This window comes from Fusarium oxysporum, chromosome 10, assembly GCF_000149955.1.
Source record: "Fusarium oxysporum f. sp. lycopersici 4287 chromosome 10, whole genome shotgun sequence".
NCBI classification, from domain to species: domain Eukaryota; kingdom Fungi; phylum Ascomycota; class Sordariomycetes; order Hypocreales; family Nectriaceae; genus Fusarium; species Fusarium oxysporum.
The window spans coordinates 1748793-1765320 of record NC_030995.1 but is presented as its reverse complement, the minus strand read 5'-3'; the positions used below and the strand labels follow the sequence as shown (position 1 = coordinate 1765320).

Sequence of the window (16528 nt, the reverse complement as noted above, 5' to 3'; positions counted from 1 at the left end):
ATTCACCTTTCTTGCCACACAGCTTCATTCGTCGTTCGAGACCAAATCCTTCAGTGTGTTGGACCGTCAGCCTGGTTGTCAGCACCCTAGTGCGTTTCAACTGAGTTGCCAGTTTATTGATCGAATGATATCAATGCTTGGTGCTTGAGCCAAGTCACAATCATTCAATCATATAATTGAACGTGTACCCTCGATACCTTTATCGTCGAAGCATTTCTTTTGCGAAAAACTACAGCTCTTGCTGTTAAACATAAAACAACACACTTCTTTCACAATGACTGGACAATCTACAAGACGATGGCTCCAGCTGTCTTTCCTTCTCATGGCTGGTTCTGCCTCAGCAGGATCCCTCAAGCTGTCTGACTTTGAGTCTATCAGTGACAAGTCATTCCCAGAGACCTGTGTTCAAGCCTACGATACACCACTCTCCCAATGCACCCCCAAGGACTTCACTGATGGCAAGGCATGCAGTGCTGCTTGCAAGGATTCAGTTCAACAAGCCCAGGGCTTCATCCAAGCATCATGTGGTGATGTCTCAGCCAGCTCAGAATCACTTCTAAGCCGCGGTCAGAAGGGCAATCTTGTCGCTGTTCTCTGTCGAGATGCTGATGAGCCTCAATCGGAACCCGAGTCTGCACCTCAGACTCAGCCTCAGACTCAACCCAAACAGGAGCCTGAGCCTGAGAAGACTCAGCCCCTAGCCACAACAACGACCTCTGCTTCTTCTACCAAGGTCTTGAAGAATGTCTTGATTGAGACTGGCCACACCTCTTTGGATGAGAAGTCAAACGGTAGTCTAGATGGACCCCCTCTGTCTTCCGTGGACGAGGACCTTGCCACCAAGAGCACTGTTCTTGCAATCGACACAGATCAGCCCACTGGCTCTCTTCCCATGCCTGCTCCCCCTAGCATGATGACCTCTGTGACAAGGCCGAGCGCTGCTAGCCACACCGCAGCGTCAGCCAGCGAGGAGCCAACTCCTACGCCCACAACAGCTGGTGGCTCTGTTCATGCTCCCAGCTTTGGGTTCATGTGTGCTTCTTTTGCCATGTCTGCTATCATGTATATGGTCGTCAACTAGAGAGAGTTAGCTGGCAATTCATTTTCAATGTTGAGGGGTGTAGGACCACTGTACTTGTTTGACCGAGGGAGTTAGTAAATTTCTGTAACAACTTGAGATACAACTCAACGGAAGTGAGAGAAGCTCACGTCGTTATGCATTTAGATAGCCGGAAAATAACAGAATACCCTTCAAGATCGAATTCGTCAAGACTGGCCTGGGATACATGTGATTTGAGAAAAGTGGTATATGATGCCCAGTGGTTTGCCTTGAAGTTTATCGCATGGTTATTCATTGTGATCGAGTAACACATTCGCGTGGCGCCCAGTGAATTCTTTGTGTTCACAAAACTCTGTAGCACGAAATATGCGTTACTCCATCACGATCAAAATGAAGCTATCGTCACATCATGTTCTTGTGCATTTGCACCACCTGGTACGTTTTTGCCTCTTGGCGACTTCACATGAGAGCTTGGCCCTTGGCGCCGAGTGACTGGCGAGCCTCGGGTGCATCTCCGGGTCTCTTGGCTGCACCAAAATCCAGGGTCCATTAGATCTCCAAGAGATATCCAAGACTTGCAAAATGCAACGTCAATTGACGTTTCTTCAAGTTTGGTGCTCTCTTCGCAACGTGCAAGATGTTGTGTGTGTGAGACATGATGCCCTCATAAGTCGCACAGGAGGTTCGCAGATCCCTTTTTAGAATGAGCGGTGTATTAACCTTGCGGTTATTGCTGTGGAGTTAAGAAACCCAGATTCAAGGTGAAAAGAGTCTGAAGCTTTGCTGGAAACAGGGTAGCGTGTTTTCTATCATTCTCACTGACGTCAACAAACCAAGGCGATTGTCAATGGGTTCAATTTGATCTTGCGGATTTACAGTGACATTGGATGGAGTCTTGCCTGAATGATTCTGCCTTTAGACTTTCAAGGGCTTGGGCCAAATGCTCCTGATCTAGACCCCCGAGAACCCTAACTAGACCGTTTTCAACGCCGCGTTTATCAACCATTGGCAGCTCAGGCGTTTCATGACAAATAATAAGCATAAAATCGATCTCGCAGCTCGATAGGGAAATAAGGTTGTCTAAGGTTATGGCCGCCGGAGCGGTAAAAAATAACCTTGATTTGACAGACCCTCAAACCATGTGCGAAAAACAACAGAGCCTGGGAGCTGGGGTTCACGCGAAATTTTAGTGGAACAGATGCACAAATCAAGAGAGGAGACAAGAGCCAGGACGTTTCTCTTTCGGCCGCCTTTTGCAGCGAGAGAAGCGCCTTGAATGGGCACGTTCTCGCGGGGTGACGATGCAGCTCGACATGAACGTTCATTATTGACGATGATCATGCTGCGGATCAGTCTATCACTCAAGACGATGAACAAATGACTCGAGATAATAAAACCGAGGTTAGCGCTGCAAAGTCGTCATTGAGGGAATGCTATAGTGCCAAGAAATACAGGTATTGGCTGGAGGGTCTTCAGGTGGTCATATCCATTGCCCGCAAACTTGTTCCTTGTGCTCATTTTTCTCCGGAGGGAAAATGTCAATTCGTGTTGGAGACCGAAGGACAGGGTTCTATCTCTTGTACGGAACTGCCGGGTTACAGTATGCGAACGCTGCTTTTATCGTTTCTGCCAGGCAGCTGAAAGCTATTCAAGCAATCAACGGCTAGCGGCATATCTCGTTAGTTATTTCCATATCATATATAAGACAGCCTGATTGCTTTTGTGAGACTATTGATTAGACGTCGCTAGGCTTTGGATGCCATTCTCATTGAATTTTGATATAAGACAAGTGCGTATATATGTGGGTGAGCATATGGGATAGCGTATTAGGGAAAGATGTTGAGGCGAGAAGTGGAACCAGACCGTTGTTATTGAAAATAAAGTCATGGCGTTTGACAAGGGAGATGCATGGAGGACAGGACGAGCTGACGAGTAAGACAAGGCTTATTGAGATGTGATCTGGGCCATTATCGTGAGACTGTATTTGAGTCTTGATTTGAAGGGCCAAAACTGGATTGAGCTTATATAAGTATATCCTAGAGTTTGTCTTACAATATCAGGTTTGAAAAATTGAATAGAACAACACAATAGACCTCCCGTGTCTTGGTATATTGCCGTCTTGTCCGGCTTGGTTGTCGTGAAGATTCTGGATAAAAGTAGCGGCGCATCAAATGGCCCCGCGGAGCCCCCACTGAGAGGCTCTTGGCGGTACTTGATCCGACTGGGGCCCCCTGTTCCTTGACCATGACCTTGTGGTTCACTGGTTGTGTGTTGCGTCGTGAGATGGATGGATGGCTGTCGATGGTGACGATCCCCTTGCTCGTCAATGAACCTCGATTTTTGCGCTAGAAGACGCCCCCTCCGGAGACACAAATCTCCAGCCGATGAGGTTAAAAAAAACACTTTAGTGAAAGCCGTTGGAGATTTTGAACTTCTATCGTCATCCTTCGTGGCTGTATTCTGTTGAGAACAGGTACCTTATCTACTCTCCAGATTCACATCGATAAGTCTCACCCCGCCAAGGCCTTTGTGGCGCCGAGTGGCGTACCATCCCGGCTTTACAGGCATTGTTGCCCTGTGACGACACTGTTCAAGGCCTGTGCCATTTTTGAGCCCGGCGCCGATTGACGGGGATCAAACGGTTCGCTCTTTGCGTGTTGATCTCGGCCGTTGAGAAATTCTTTTTCTTCCTTCCCTACAACAACAATTGACTTTAGACCAACTGTTCCTGTTGACGGTCTTTCCCTCTCGTCTCTCTTTTACCACCTTACTCCACCTCGTGGACGTTGCGCTTCTCTCGCATACGAGTTGCCAACAACAATTGATCGCGGCGTCGCCGCCCGATTTGCTCCCTCTCGCGATAACGTTGCTTTGATCGCTTCCGAGATCGCGACACTATCAGTATCGAGTGCCATCAAGGCCAATCGAACGACCGAACCTCTTGTATTCTTATTCCTATAACTCAACATGGCGTGGAGTCATCTCGACATCACCAAGCCGCACTTGGTGTACATTATCCTCGGCGGCTTCACTTCCCTTTTCATGCTCTGCTCGTCCTTTATCAAGGAGCGCATGTACATTGGTGAAGCCACAGTCGCTACCCTCTGTGGCGTAATATTCGGTCCTCATGCAGCCAATTTGATCAATCCCCAGGAATGGGGTTCGACCGATATCGTTACCGTCGAGTTCTCCCGAATTGTTCTTGTTGTTCAATGTTTCGCCGTCGGGGTCGAATTGCCCAAGTTCTACATGGAGCGCCATTGGAAGTCTGTTGTCTTTCTTTTGGTCCCAGTAATGACGTTCGGCTGGCTCATTGTCAGTTTGTTCATCTTCTGGATGATCCCTGCATTGGATTGGCTCGATAGTCTTGTTGTGGCTGCGTGTGTCACTGCTACTGATCCTGTCCTGGCATCATCTGTGGTAGGAAAGGGCAAGTTTGCAAAGCGAGTCCCTAAGCATCTTCGAGATTTGCTGTCCGCCGAGTCTGGGTGCAACGACGGAATGGCATTCCCCTTCATTTATCTATCTCTGTACCTTATCCAGTACAAGCGAGATGCACAGGATGTGAGCTTCCATTTCGTTGTGTATGTTCTTCTCTACGAGTGCATCTTCGGCGCCATCTATGGTTTTACCATTGGTTACATCGCTCGCCATGGTATCAAATTCGCCGAAAAGCGCGACCTCATCGATCGAGAGAGTTTCCTGGTCTTCTACTTCGTTGTTGCGCTCTGGTGTGCCGGCTCTGGTAGTATCCTGGGCATGGACGATTTGCTCGTCGGTTTCGCAGCAGGAGTTGGTTTCTCCAACGACGGTTGGTTCGGTGAGAAAACTGAAGAGTCGCATGTTTCCAACGTTATCGATCTTTTGCTTAACTTGACTTATTTCGTTTACTTTGGAACCATCATCCCGTGGTCGCAATTCAACGATGGTCGATTTGGCATGATGGCTTGGCGTCTTGTGGTCATCGCCGTTTTTGTCCTGTTCTTCCGCCGGATTCCTATCATGCTGGCCCTCAAACCGTTTATACCGGACGTCAAAACATGGCGTGAAGCATTGTTCGCTGGTCATTTCGGCCCAATCGGCGTGGGCGCGATCTTCGTTGCGATCTTGGCACGAGCTGAATTGGAGCATGGCGAGCCGGTACCTTTGGCGGAGATGCCACCCGAGAATACTGATCATTATGAGCTCATATATCTCGTGTGGCCGATAGTGTGCTTCATGGTTGTCACGTCGATTCTTGTCCATGGCTCCTCAATTGCCGTCTTTACCCTTGGAAAGCGTATCAACACCTTGAGTTTGACCATGTCTTACACAGCTGCTCCCGAAGATGGACCATCTTGGATGAACCGACTACCCCGAATCTCTTCTCAATCCAGATCTCAAGCTAGATCCATCTCTGAGGCGTCCATCGACGAAGAGAAGGGACCCCAGCTCCCCCCCGATGCTCTGGTTCCTCCCAATGGGCCTTATAGTCATCTTTTGCGCAGACAGCGAGACCAAGGTGGCAGCCGCTCGTCATCGGTTGTGTCGCGAAAGCGCAAGCATAAGAACTGGGATGACAATGGCCCCGGAGGACCAATTGCTCAGTCTGCAATCTTCCCCCAGCGACAATCATCTACGCCTTTATCCCCTACAGAACAGTACGAGCAAGAGGAATCACCTTCACAAGGCAACACCGAATCAACTTTGGCGGCTGATGATAGCTCCAAGGAGAAGGATACCGACAAGATTGAGAAGGCAGAAGATAGCCCTGCCGGCAGCAGCGGCCAGAAGACACCCCCCAAGCCTGTGGATGTATACGAGGAGGGCCATGATATGATATTCGAGAACAAGGACGGGGACGTTCTTGATGTCGAACCCGCTCCCGAATCTCACAGACATGACGAAGACCATGTGCCCATCACAGCCGTTAAGCCTGGCCACGACAAGCTATGGACTATCTCTGGTTTCAAGAAGAGGGTGGGTGAAGTCTACAACACTGAAATGGAAAAGCGCAAGGAAAAGGGCCAAGATCGACGACACGAACCTGCCAGAGCCTACCAATTTGGAAATACGGTACGTGCATTCCTAGGATTATGTCAAAGAGATTGAACTAACAAAACATAGATTATTGTCGAAGACGAGGACGGTGAAGTCGTTAAAACCTATGAACTGCCCACGACCAAGGGTGAAAACTCAGAAGCTGGTCCTAGCACCACACCCGGCGAGAAGACAGCAGCCAAACCTGGTTGGACCAATTTTGGAGGTGTATTCGGAGGCAACAGCTCAAATGAACAGACTAGGAAGAAGTCTATTGCGGAGAACCAAGCAGCCGATGACAAGGCCATTCGATTCACAATTGGCGGTGTTGGTCAACGCATGACTAAGGAGGACTTTATCCGTGAAGTACAGAAGCTGGATTCACGAACAAGGAGGGAAGTTGTAGAGCAATCGTCTGCCTCGCAAGCCGTCAAGAAGGTTGCCAAACAGGACCTGCCACCTGAGACTGCAATCAAGGTTGCCAAGGCTGCTGAGCATCACTCTAGCGGGAAGGCGAAGGCACCGGAGGCTCCAGCTGCATCTCCCTCCCGGCATACAGGCCCTTCGAGCCCATCCAAGCCGTCCGAAGAGCAGGGTGAGACAGCTGTTGAGCGCAAGCGTCGTCTCGCCGTTCTATCAGCTCAGGGGGACGATGAGCGCGAGGAAGAGACTGGCGAGACACCCGCTGAGAGGAGGAGAAGAGAGGCTGCTCTGGGTGTAGGCAATGGAGGTGATGACAGTGATGACGACGAGGGCACCGAGAGAGTGCCGCCTGGTCGACGAGGCATCACATTTGCTGATTCGACACGGCCCAGCAGGGGAAGAGCTCCGAGGTAGTGGATGATTCCATTTAGAGCGGGTTTGTTTGCATTTTCTTTTTCGCATAGATAATGATATCCAGTATGATTCTACTGATGATAAGGAGGTGTTAATTGCATGGTGCATCACATAGCGCATTGTATATGAATCATGTCATATTCTGACCTAGATACATAAAATCAACATTTACCCATGTCCACCTCTGTTGAGCCTGATTCCTCTCCGATGTACTCCGTACTCACCATTATGTGGCCTTATGAAGTTTGTAATCACAACATGAAAGGACTCTAATTCGGCATCACGTGTCGTATCACGTGAATGACAGATGGCTGCTCAGGGGTTTCAGCTCTCAGCTGGAACTGGACCTTTAGGCTTTACTCAATATTCCATGTAATTGGCTGACGGCGATTTAAAATGTGCTTGCTGGGATTCTTTTCTCCGTAACATATACCAGAACTTTGATACCCTCCCTCGACTCTCCGTCTGACCTGTGAGACTCAATGGACTCCAGTGATGGGCAGCAAGACTCGCCGCTTTCCATAAGCGCTAACGTCGCGGGCATGTTGACATTTGTCGTTGCCATTGCCGCAGCCTTCTATGCTCGTTTGACATTTCTTCGAAATAGCGACGATGAGTATTTCCGAGTCAAAACATCTTTGTCGTGGTACAAAACTGAATCCACTTGGCTGGCGGATCTCGTAGTAGCCATAAACGCCCAACATGAAGGTTTCCATGCACACCAGCCCGAATATCAGATGTACAACTTTGTCATGGATGATCTATTGAATCTGGAGCAGCGTCTTCTCGATATTGTCGCTGAGACGGAGGCCAAGGCGAGTGTTGGCGACGAAGGGCAATCATGGACACTCATGCCAAGAAGTTGGAATGGGCGTACAACAGTGGCCATGGCATGGCTGCCAGTGAGGACGAAGGCGTTGGAGCTCGTGAGACAGCGTGAGGGTCTGACTGCGAGAGTGCAATTCATGCAAATGAGCATGATCTCATCTCGATTACGAGATCTGGAATCTAGGACGAAATGGCGAGAGATGAAGATGGATGAGAGCTCACGTAAACTCGAATCTTTAGTCGAGAGCCAGAGGGATAGGATCCATCGATTGGAAGACTTGGTAAGCCGATTGACACATCGTGATCGTTCCGGCCTTTCGAGAGCCGGGACCTTGACAGATCTCGCAGTCAAGAGCACCGAGTCAATCGAGCCGGCTGAGATTGGCGGTTCCGCCACAACATCTGAGTTGGGAGATACAATTAAGCCTAAGAAGTCCACAGAAGAATAGACTTTGTTTATCGGAAACCGTATCCATTCTTGTAGGCATATGCAACTGCAATGCATAAACTCGGAAACGCCCAAAGGATGTCCATCTCGACGACCGCCCATACCCACAAGCAGCCCACAGGAGGAGCTTGTTTCATGACTGCTATGTATCCGTAATTGTTGCTGATGTGGATGAGGTAGCAGCCGCCTACGGTGCTCGCGACAAAGAATATGGCTTGACGAATAGTCTCTTGGTATTCTTGAGGAACAAGCGGGAAGAATGACTTGTGGGAATAATGCGGATGTAGCACATAAAAGAGGCCGATGAACACTAAAGAAACATCATGTTAGGAGGAAAATTCGTATAGATCGGGGATATCTTACAAAGCCAAGCTGTCAAGGTCCTTTGGACGATGGCGAACCAATCAACGTCCATCGCATATTGTCGCTGTACTAGGACATCAAATGTAAAATGCACGGTGGCAATGACGCCAGTCCATAGTATTGTCTCAAAGATACGTTCTGTGCGAGGGGACAAGAGGGGTCCTTCGCCGTTGAGCTCGCGTTGTCTTCGATCGGCTTCTGCGAAGAGGTCGTGGCCCTTTGCGAAATCGACGAGTGTTTCCTTACTGGGACCAGATCGATCTGGCTGCTGAAGTTTAATGTCCTTAACAGACTTTTCTTTTCGTTGACGGGCCATGGTCGGCAGTTGATGGTGGTTGTGTCGTAAAATGAAGCTCTTGGACAACTTTGAGTAAAGTTCAAAGTTGGGGTTCACCCTTAACAGACCAGGTTAACGTCAACGTCAACAGGTTGCCCCAATGGGCTTAGCTCATGACGCCGGAATGGAAGCTTCGGGCCCTGCCGTGCTCAACGCCACTACCCAGCCTTCTGTAAATTGAGGGGCTCCTTGAGCTTCAGCTAAGGCATCGGGACAGTCTAGTGAGGCGGTGAACCGTTAGGCTCAGGTCTATGGGGGGTTGCCTTAGCGATTGGCATCTGCGACCTCGTGAGCTCCTGCCCCTCCATGACCAAGTTTCACTTGTTATTTCTCGCGTCTCGTGCCACTTTTGTCTCAGCCATCACAACTCGTTTATGACCCAGATCACGACCAGCTTCCGACAGGAGCCAAGTTTTCGCTTCTAACAATCCAATTGACCTTGGTGTAGCTTCTAGTCTCTGCTCACAGCTCATATAGACCTTGCGCTGCTGTAGCGATCATCATCCACATCCATCCGGTACCCAATAGCCGAAGTCGCAGTTCTCTAGCACTCTTGTCGCAAAAGTAACCGTAGCACCGTATTCGAAGCGACTGCAGATATGAACGTTCTTCACATCTTCGCCGGCCTCGCCGTTGTGGTGCCAGGCATCTACATGTTCACAGCCAGCACTGCCCAATCGACAATCAAGAACAAGCGAGTTTGTCTCTTGATTGCGCATCCCGATGACGAAGCCATGTTCTTCTCCCCGACCGTCCTCGCCCTCACACGACCCGAGAACGGAAACCACGTCAAGATTCTATGCCTAAGCACTGGTATGAGCCGACTGCAGCGACCCGTGCTTTGCAGTCGCATAGTGATGCGACTACACAAATTGGTTGAAAGCAGTTTTGGCTGATGGTGACTTTGGCGTGTTATAGGAGATGCCGACGGATTAGGAGAAGTTCGCAAGAAGGAGCTGGTCAAGAGCGGCCTGGCGCTGGGACTACAGAGCGAGGACGATGTTTTTGTGGTCGACAACCCGTATGTTGAATACCCTGGTCACTGTCACCGACACTTGCGGCTCAAAAAAAAACTGACTGATACCTCACTTATAGCACCGACTTCCCCGACTCCATGACGAGAATGTGGGACAAGAACCTGATCGCTCGTCTGCTAGGAAGCACGTTTGCGCCCAAATTTGGCCAGGAGCGTAAGAACAATCTGAAGCCCACTGCCAACATTGACATCCTCGTTACATTTGACAGCAATGGCGTGTCTTCTCATCCCAACCATATCTCTCTCTACCTGGGTGCCAGATCCTTCATTCAGGCCCTTACCACCGCGTCCGAGTGGCCGAGCCCCGTCGATCTATATACTCTTTCCACCGTAGGCATTGTGCGCAAGTACTCTGCCTTCATGGACTTTGTTCCCACGCTACTCTCATCCATTGGTGTCAAGGACCAGGATAAGGAGCGACCCGAAAGTCTGGTTTTCATGAACCAGCTCGTTGGCCGTGGTGCCTATGGTACTGCTTGGAGCGCCATGACCCAAGCGCACAGAAGCCAGATGGTTTGGTTCCGCTATGGCTGGATCACTCTCAGCCGGTACATGGTCATTAATGATCTGCGTCTTGAAAAGGTTAAGCCACAGTAACGAAAACGAAAAGCAAAGGAACCGCATGGCACGGGGAGTTTGGAATGTATCTTACATATTCACTATTTGTTTGTACGACCTTGGCGTACGATTTACTTTTGTATCTTAACTGCATGTAAACATGAATTTACGAGAACAAGGCAGGATGTCTAGAATGCAAAATGCTCAATGGTTAGGGTCTGGTGGGACAAGCATGAAACATTGAAATGATATTATGCATTACGAGTACCATGGCCTGATGGTTCTAGTGTTCCATCTACCTAAACGTCTTGAAGAAAACATAATTTCTGCGGAGCTCTTATCTCATTAGGTCCCCTTGATCGGCTTCTTCTGCATAACCTGCTTGAACACTTGCAGTGCGGTCTCAGGTTCTGTTCTTTTGTCAGCCGGTAATCTTGGGCAATGTCATAGGTACTCACGATAATATGGCACTGAATGTCCGGCCTCCCAAACCTTGAGGAAGGACAGATTCTCTACCGTCTTGTATCGGCCATGGGCTGTGCCGTTGACCGTGTAATTGCTGAAGGGCGCTGCTACAAACTTCTTCTGGCCTGGCCACTCGAGCGCATAAGATGCCCATAGGACACCCTCCCAGTTGCAGATCCAATCTGTTAGATGTAAATCAGTTTCTGTTCTACTTGTGTCACAAACTTCCCACTTACCAGTATCTCCAGCCCACAGAAGCGTGTTGATACCACGCTTCACAACGTCTGCCAAAGGCCCGACATATGAACGCGCACCTGTACCATGTCAGCATTAATCTTTAGCTTTGCCATTACAGGGGTACTGACCATCTCCCGTCGTCGCCATGTTTGCATAAACTGTGTCACTGCACTCGGCGAAACGGGTGTTGGCTCCAATCGCATCCATAACATCGGCCCGTGTGAGATACTCAAGGAACGTCTCCGGCGGGTCAACATCATCCCTGCCGATACGCACATCGTAAACGTTGAAGTCGGTTCTGCCTGCAATCTCGAGGTTGGTGTACATTTGGGTGTTGCATGCATCATCAGCCTCTGCGCATTCATCATCTTGACCCTCAAGTTGGGTGCAGTTGTTGATGACGGGTAGACAGTACTTATTGTAGGCGTTGATGAAACGAGTGAGAAGTTTGTTTCCAAGAATCTGTTTGTAGGGGTTGCGGTTGGCATATGTTGCATAGGATTTGAACTGCCTCTTAGGATCGATCCAGCCGTTGTTGATGCCCAGCGCTACCATATCGATCTTGTGGCCTTTAGCATCACCCTTCTCGATTTGGTCATTCTTCTTGAGGAAGTAGTCGGCGAATTCAGGGCCATAGTGTCCACCGTAGGATTGTGTAAAGAGACCAAACTCTCTGGATTTGTACTTGGGAAACCGGTCCATGAAGACTTGCATAAACTTCCAGATATAAGGGGCAGCTTGTGCTGTAGAGTTGACATCTTCGGTTCCAACACTGAAGCCAGTACCGATTGGCTGATCGATGTAGAGCATGTTCGCGTACTCGTTCCAGGAATGAGGGTTGAGAGTTGGTTCAGTGTCGTTATTGACAAAGTGACAAGGCCCATGCTCTGTGAAGAGGCCTATCATTGAGGAACACCCAGGACCGCCGTTGAGCCAGATAGCGAGGGGGGCCTTCTCAGCATTGTGACGAGCTTCGAAGAACCAGAACCACATGCTATGGTTTTTTCCTATATCAACATTATTACCAGGGACCTCGGGGTATTGAATATGATCGACTTACCAACAGACAAGTATCCAGAGTATTGGCCAACACCAGGTGTCGTCTCGCAGATTCCTGAATTGGTCACATACTCAAGCTTCGAATTGGTAGCGGCATGCTTGAAGACAGTAAGGCCATGGCGCTCCAAGGTTCTGAACTGTCTACTATCAGGAGCAATACCGCCGAAGGCACTGACCGATCCGATGAGGCCTAGAAGAGCAGTCGAGATAGACGAGATAGACGAGAAGCGCATTTTAATGACGTTGTAGGATCACGCTTCCGCAGCTCAAGTATGAATAAACAGGCAGGAGTCTATCTATTTATAAAGCATCCTGTCCTGTCATTGTGGGACGAGATCCTGGTTACTCGCCGTTGTGAGGATCTACATTCTAGGTTCTACAATAAAACGGGCATTGATCATTCAATTGTTTGTTTTTATTAGGCTAGACTGTTTCTCCAATTGATTGCAATGTTCCAAATCTGTTGTGACGTGCACCTAAAAAGGATGTGCGCTTGGACGGATGTGTCCAAGCATGGGAGCTCCGTTGCTTCAGATTTCGGTGCATCGCTTTTCGTTACTTGGTCTGTGGACATACGGCGGATTTAAATTGTCCGTAGCATAAAGGATCTGGAGGAACGCGAATGTAACTCAAACATTGGTTGTGATCGTACGTTGAGGAAACATTGCCCTTGTCCTGTCTATCAATAACAATTCCTTAATAGGTCTGATCGACAGGGGATATACTGAAAGGGATATTCTAGCCGCAGAGTCCTACCTAGAGAATGTCTTTACCTTAAGCCCGAGTATTTCTCCCTTCAGCCAAAACAAATCAGAGCCATACATGCCGGGACAGGTTCTGGTCAACATTGACTCAACGTGAAAAGCGATCCGAGCGGGTGGAACGATACATCAAGCAGCCTGAGAGGCTAATCAGCGGCAGCTTGCAGGTTCAACAGATAAAATCTGATGGGTTGTTTCATAGCATGAAACAGTATTTATTAATTGTAACTTGACATATATCTTGAACGTGTTATTTGACTTAAACGCTTTAATTAGCTGTTCATATTAAAATTTGAATACGATGCATACATACATAGATACGATGCACAATCAAAGGTGCGCAGCTGGACCTACTGAGATAATTAATGAGATATAGTATAGTCTAACAGCGTCTTGTCTATTCGACAATTTTATCAACAAAGAATCATGGCGGCGATATTGATGTTTGGTGGCCCAAGTGTCAAGTCTCGATAGGCGCATGTCCTAAAGCAGTTGACAATAGGTCAGCTCCTCAGCTAGACGCCATTTCCCCTCTCCTACAATAATGAACCACATCTCTCGTATCTTCATCCCATTTGTGATATCCTAGAAACCCCCGTCAAGTCAAAATGTTTTCCGGTGATCTCGCCTATGTACGCCCAGCTACAGCGCATAAGCGGCGAAATGTCATGTCAATCGCCCTCCATGATATGAAACCTGTGAGAACACACGAGACTTCGGCTGAGTGCTACACTCCAGATGAGGACACGAGCCACAAAGAAATCGCCGATCGAATGCTGCATCAGAGAAATGGCTTGACAAGAGGTCAAGAAGCAACGGTGTACACACTGAAAGCTCAGTTACACGACAGCGCCTTGTCCACAGCCTAAACACCACTTGGCACGCAGGCTCTTGCTTGTGGCCTTGCAAACACCTAGCTTCTACTCGTTCATTCTGAGCATTGACAGAGATCCTCTATTCGCATTCTGGGGCTGTTTTTGGACATCCCTCTGCTTGGCTTCAACCCGTTAAGCTCCCTGCGGCCCAGTTCCTTTTCACAACAAGGAGACAACACCAGTGGAAGATTGTCAGAGGATTTCATCAGCAGGACAGAATCATTGCGATGGTCTCATTCATAAACCTTTTAATGGTAGATCTGTGCATCAAGGGACAGGAATTGAAGCACCTGCGTGCTACAACAATTCCTAATGCGGGACGTCAACAGGTGGTCGCTTTGTATATATCGGGTTTCATGAACGTATACCCACGAGGTTTCAGAGCTTCTCGTTTAAGAGAAATAAAGAGCACTTTCAACATCATTTGGATTGATGGTCACCTACGCTCCAGTTTGCGTCATTGGACTGCTCTTTCAAACGGGTTCAATATGTGAACAGATGCAACAAATCTCTGCTTCGTTACCATGGTCTCAATACGTGCCTGGGAAGTCTCGGTTCTTCTTAAAATCAGCTATCGAATGGATGTCAAGGGGAAAGGTATTCCATGACGCAGTAAAGAGAATTGTCTGTGATAGGATCCATGGATGCAATATTAATTACGTTGTTCAGAATGGGAAGACTCGGCTTATCAGAAAACTCCTGACCTTTAGCTGAGGTGCCAAAAACAGCTACGTAGTCTCAAGGCCTGTTAAGTCTTCTGGTCGTTTAGGATGGAGGCTAGCTCATATATATCAACTTTCCTGCGTTCCCATTTCCTTCAGACCATGGAAGAGTCTTGCGGCGTAGGACGGATCGTACATCCGAAATCGGGTGTCTAGAAATAAGCATAAGATAAGCTTCTCGACAATCAGAGCCAAGTATATTTAGCCGATGTGTCGAGACTGGCCTCTTGCATGGATCGTTTTGATGTGCCCCAATTGGAAAGAGATGATGTCCATAAATCTGCAACTGATTCCTCAAGACCCCAAGAGTCTCCAATATCAAAGGCAGACAAGGTCGGATATTATTTATGCGGCCGAGTCATTTTCCTTAGGCTGCGGGATATCTCCCCCGACTTTATCAGCCACCCCGCGGTTTCGGGCCTGCGGGGGAGCGTTGAAAGCCGGGCCGGCCAACCAGCAGCGACTCGGAGTCCGCTATTGGCATGACGTGTTGGGGTCCGCAGTGAAAGTGACTGGGGTTAGAATATTAACCTTTGGCAAGACAAGGATAAGGAAAACGATATCTCCAATGAGAAAGGTTTGTGTAATTCAGGATCACAACAGTTGTGAAGAGACTTCTTTGAACTTGATCAGGAACATCATATGATTGTTTGTCTTTTGGATACATTCACGGTTATCTTGGGGCCAAAAACGCAGCCTGTTAATCATCTCTTGGCACTGGCCTTCTTGTGGATTTTAAACCCGCAACGTCTTGGCGCTCGTCCTGAGAAGAAGTGAAGAGCATAGACTGGGCCGGTAAGAAAGAAAGGATGGAATGACACAAGTCAAAGCATGTCAGACAGAGCATATTGAAGAGAGACCTGAAAGGGAGTCAGAGTCAGGGCCAAGGGAGAGCAGCACCCTCGGGGAGAAGCCCATAGCAAAAGTGAGCAAACCACAAACTCACCCCAAAGCCCAAACGGAAGGTGCACCCCGGACGGGAAGTCCCCTACTCCCTGCACTTTCCACTCAAATTGTCAGGGATATTGTCTTTTCCCTGCGTGGATTGCCTGGATTCTTTGGAGAAAGAGGGGCCCTGCCGATTTGTTTGAGCGTTTTAGCGGAAGGTGAAGCTGCTGTTTCCTCAATCCCAACCCCCAGGCACACGTACTCACTTTTCTTCAACCTCCAGATTTCAAAATCTTGGCTTTGTTATAAGTTGATTCTGCCGGAGACAAATCAAACGCCGATACTTTCACTTCGAACCCTTTTCGTCCCACGGAATGTGATCCTTTGCTTATGATAACGAATACACTTTGAGAAGCTGCTGATCACTGTCGTTGCTTTCACCTTTATCTCCACCTTGCATCACATTGAGTTATTGGCGGTTTGACAATATTCATCTTTGACGACTCTATTCACGAACTACTGCGATCATCTTCTCGGCATTTTTATTCGATCTGTTATCTGGTCCTTGGCTTCTACTTTATCTAATTTCTCAACAATACTGCAACAAAATACTGTTCCGGTTGTCTATCGCCGATCCCCCAACGCCGTCCCTCCGTAGCTGCCGCTCCGGTTCAACTTTCGGATCACCCGGACATATGAGCGACAACTACCACTTCCTCGATTTCTCAGGTGCCACAGCTTACTCTCATTTCTGCGATCGGCCAAGCATATCAAGAGGATTTTAAGCTTAATTCTCGTCCAATTCACTTGCTTACTTCCATATTGGCCTTGTGAGATTCAGATCTCGGTATCATGCCTATCTCACCACTATGGGCTCTTATGCCCCGCGGCGACCACTCCTCATCGCCAGAGACCGATCAGTCTTCGTCTTCAGGCACCACGGGAAATGTGTATCCCTCAGATTCATTTGCAGATGACCTATTTCGCGAAAAGTTCATGGGCATCGCCAAGGGAGGCTCCCATGGGGAGAAAATG

General features: G+C 48.6%; 6 protein-coding genes across 6 annotated transcripts; 4 read left to right on the top strand and 2 right to left on the bottom strand.

Moving 5' to 3' along the window:
• The first annotated feature begins 57 nt into the window (after positions 1-57).
• Positions 58-1263, top strand: FOXG_11542 (uncharacterized protein). Its single transcript, XM_018391217.1, has one exon. It carries the CDS (start codon positions 275-277, stop codon positions 1079-1081), a length of 807 nt encoding a protein of 268 aa, XP_018249820.1. The 5' UTR covers positions 58-274; the 3' UTR covers positions 1082-1263.
• Positions 1264-3521: 2258 nt separating this feature from the next.
• FOXG_11541 (CPA1 family monovalent cation:H+ antiporter) lies at positions 3522-7113 on the top strand. The gene is made up of 2 exons (XM_018391216.1): positions 3522-6115; positions 6167-7113. The coding sequence occupies exons 1-2, from the start codon at positions 4028-4030 to the stop codon at positions 6914-6916; spliced, it is 2838 nt and encodes a 945-aa protein (XP_018249819.1). The 5' UTR covers positions 3522-4027; the 3' UTR covers positions 6917-7113.
• A 180-nt stretch (positions 7114-7293) lies between these two features.
• Positions 7294-8193, top strand: FOXG_11540 (uncharacterized protein; the record flags this gene model as incomplete). The annotated part of the gene is made up of 1 exon (XM_018391215.1): positions 7294-8193. Exon 1 carries the CDS (start codon positions 7399-7401, stop codon positions 8191-8193), a length of 795 nt encoding a protein of 264 aa, XP_018249818.1. The 5' UTR covers positions 7294-7398.
• Positions 8194-8200: 7 nt separating this feature from the next.
• FOXG_20556 (uncharacterized protein) lies at positions 8201-8871 on the bottom strand (the record flags this gene model as incomplete). The annotated part of the gene is made up of 2 exons (XM_018400840.1): positions 8201-8502; positions 8556-8871. 2 exons carry the CDS (start codon positions 8869-8871, stop codon positions 8201-8203), a joined length of 618 nt encoding a protein of 205 aa, XP_018249817.1.
• Positions 8872-9091: 220 nt separating this feature from the next.
• On the top strand, positions 9092-10869 carry FOXG_11539 (N-acetylglucosaminylphosphatidylinositol deacetylase). Its single transcript, XM_018391214.1, has 3 exons — positions 9092-9705; positions 9811-9913; positions 9988-10869. The coding sequence occupies exons 1-3, from the start codon at positions 9492-9494 to the stop codon at positions 10523-10525; spliced, it is 855 nt and encodes a 284-aa protein (XP_018249816.1). The 5' UTR covers positions 9092-9491; the 3' UTR covers positions 10526-10869.
• FOXG_11538 (carboxypeptidase D) lies at positions 10613-12599 on the bottom strand. Its single transcript, XM_018391213.1, has 5 exons — positions 12249-12599; positions 11317-12195; positions 11188-11265; positions 10945-11133; positions 10613-10896 (listed from the first exon to the last, which is right to left on the bottom strand). The coding sequence occupies exons 1-5, from the start codon at positions 12478-12480 to the stop codon at positions 10832-10834; spliced, it is 1443 nt and encodes a 480-aa protein (XP_018249815.1). The 5' UTR covers positions 12481-12599; the 3' UTR covers positions 10613-10831.
• Between the last annotated feature and the right edge of the window lie 3929 nt (positions 12600-16528).

What these genes read in the sequence shown, in the direction of transcription:
- FOXG_11539 (XM_018391214.1), top strand. Translation starts at nt 9,492, where the DNA reads ATGAACGTTCTTCACATCTTCGCCGGCCTCGCCGTTGTGGTGCCAGGC. An exon ending in GATTCTATGCCTAAGCACTG is followed by an intron (nt 9,706 to 9,810) that starts GTATGAGCCGAC and finishes GGCGTGTTATAG; the next exon opens with GAGATGCCGACGGATTAGGA. An exon ending in GTTTTTGTGGTCGACAACCC is followed by an intron (nt 9,914 to 9,987) that starts GTATGTTGAATA and finishes CCTCACTTATAG; the next exon opens with CACCGACTTCCCCGACTCCA.
- FOXG_11538 (XM_018391213.1), bottom strand. Translation starts at nt 12,480, where the DNA reads ATGCGCTTCTCGTCTATCTCGTCTATCTCGACTGCTCTTCTAGGCCTC. An exon ending in CATGGCGACGACGGGAGATG is followed by an intron (nt 11,266 to 11,316) that starts GTCAGTACCCCT and finishes GACATGGTACAG; the next exon opens with GTGCGCGTTCATATGTCGGG. An exon ending in ACATTCAGTGCCATATTATC is followed by an intron (nt 10,897 to 10,944) that starts GTGAGTACCTAT and finishes ACAAAAGAACAG; the next exon opens with AACCTGAGACCGCACTGCAA.
- FOXG_11542 (XM_018391217.1), top strand. Translation starts at nt 275, where the DNA reads ATGACTGGACAATCTACAAGACGATGGCTCCAGCTGTCTTTCCTTCTC.
- FOXG_11541 (XM_018391216.1), top strand. Translation starts at nt 4,028, where the DNA reads ATGGCGTGGAGTCATCTCGACATCACCAAGCCGCACTTGGTGTACATT. An exon ending in CCTACCAATTTGGAAATACG is followed by an intron (nt 6,116 to 6,166) that starts GTACGTGCATTC and finishes AACAAAACATAG; the next exon opens with ATTATTGTCGAAGACGAGGA.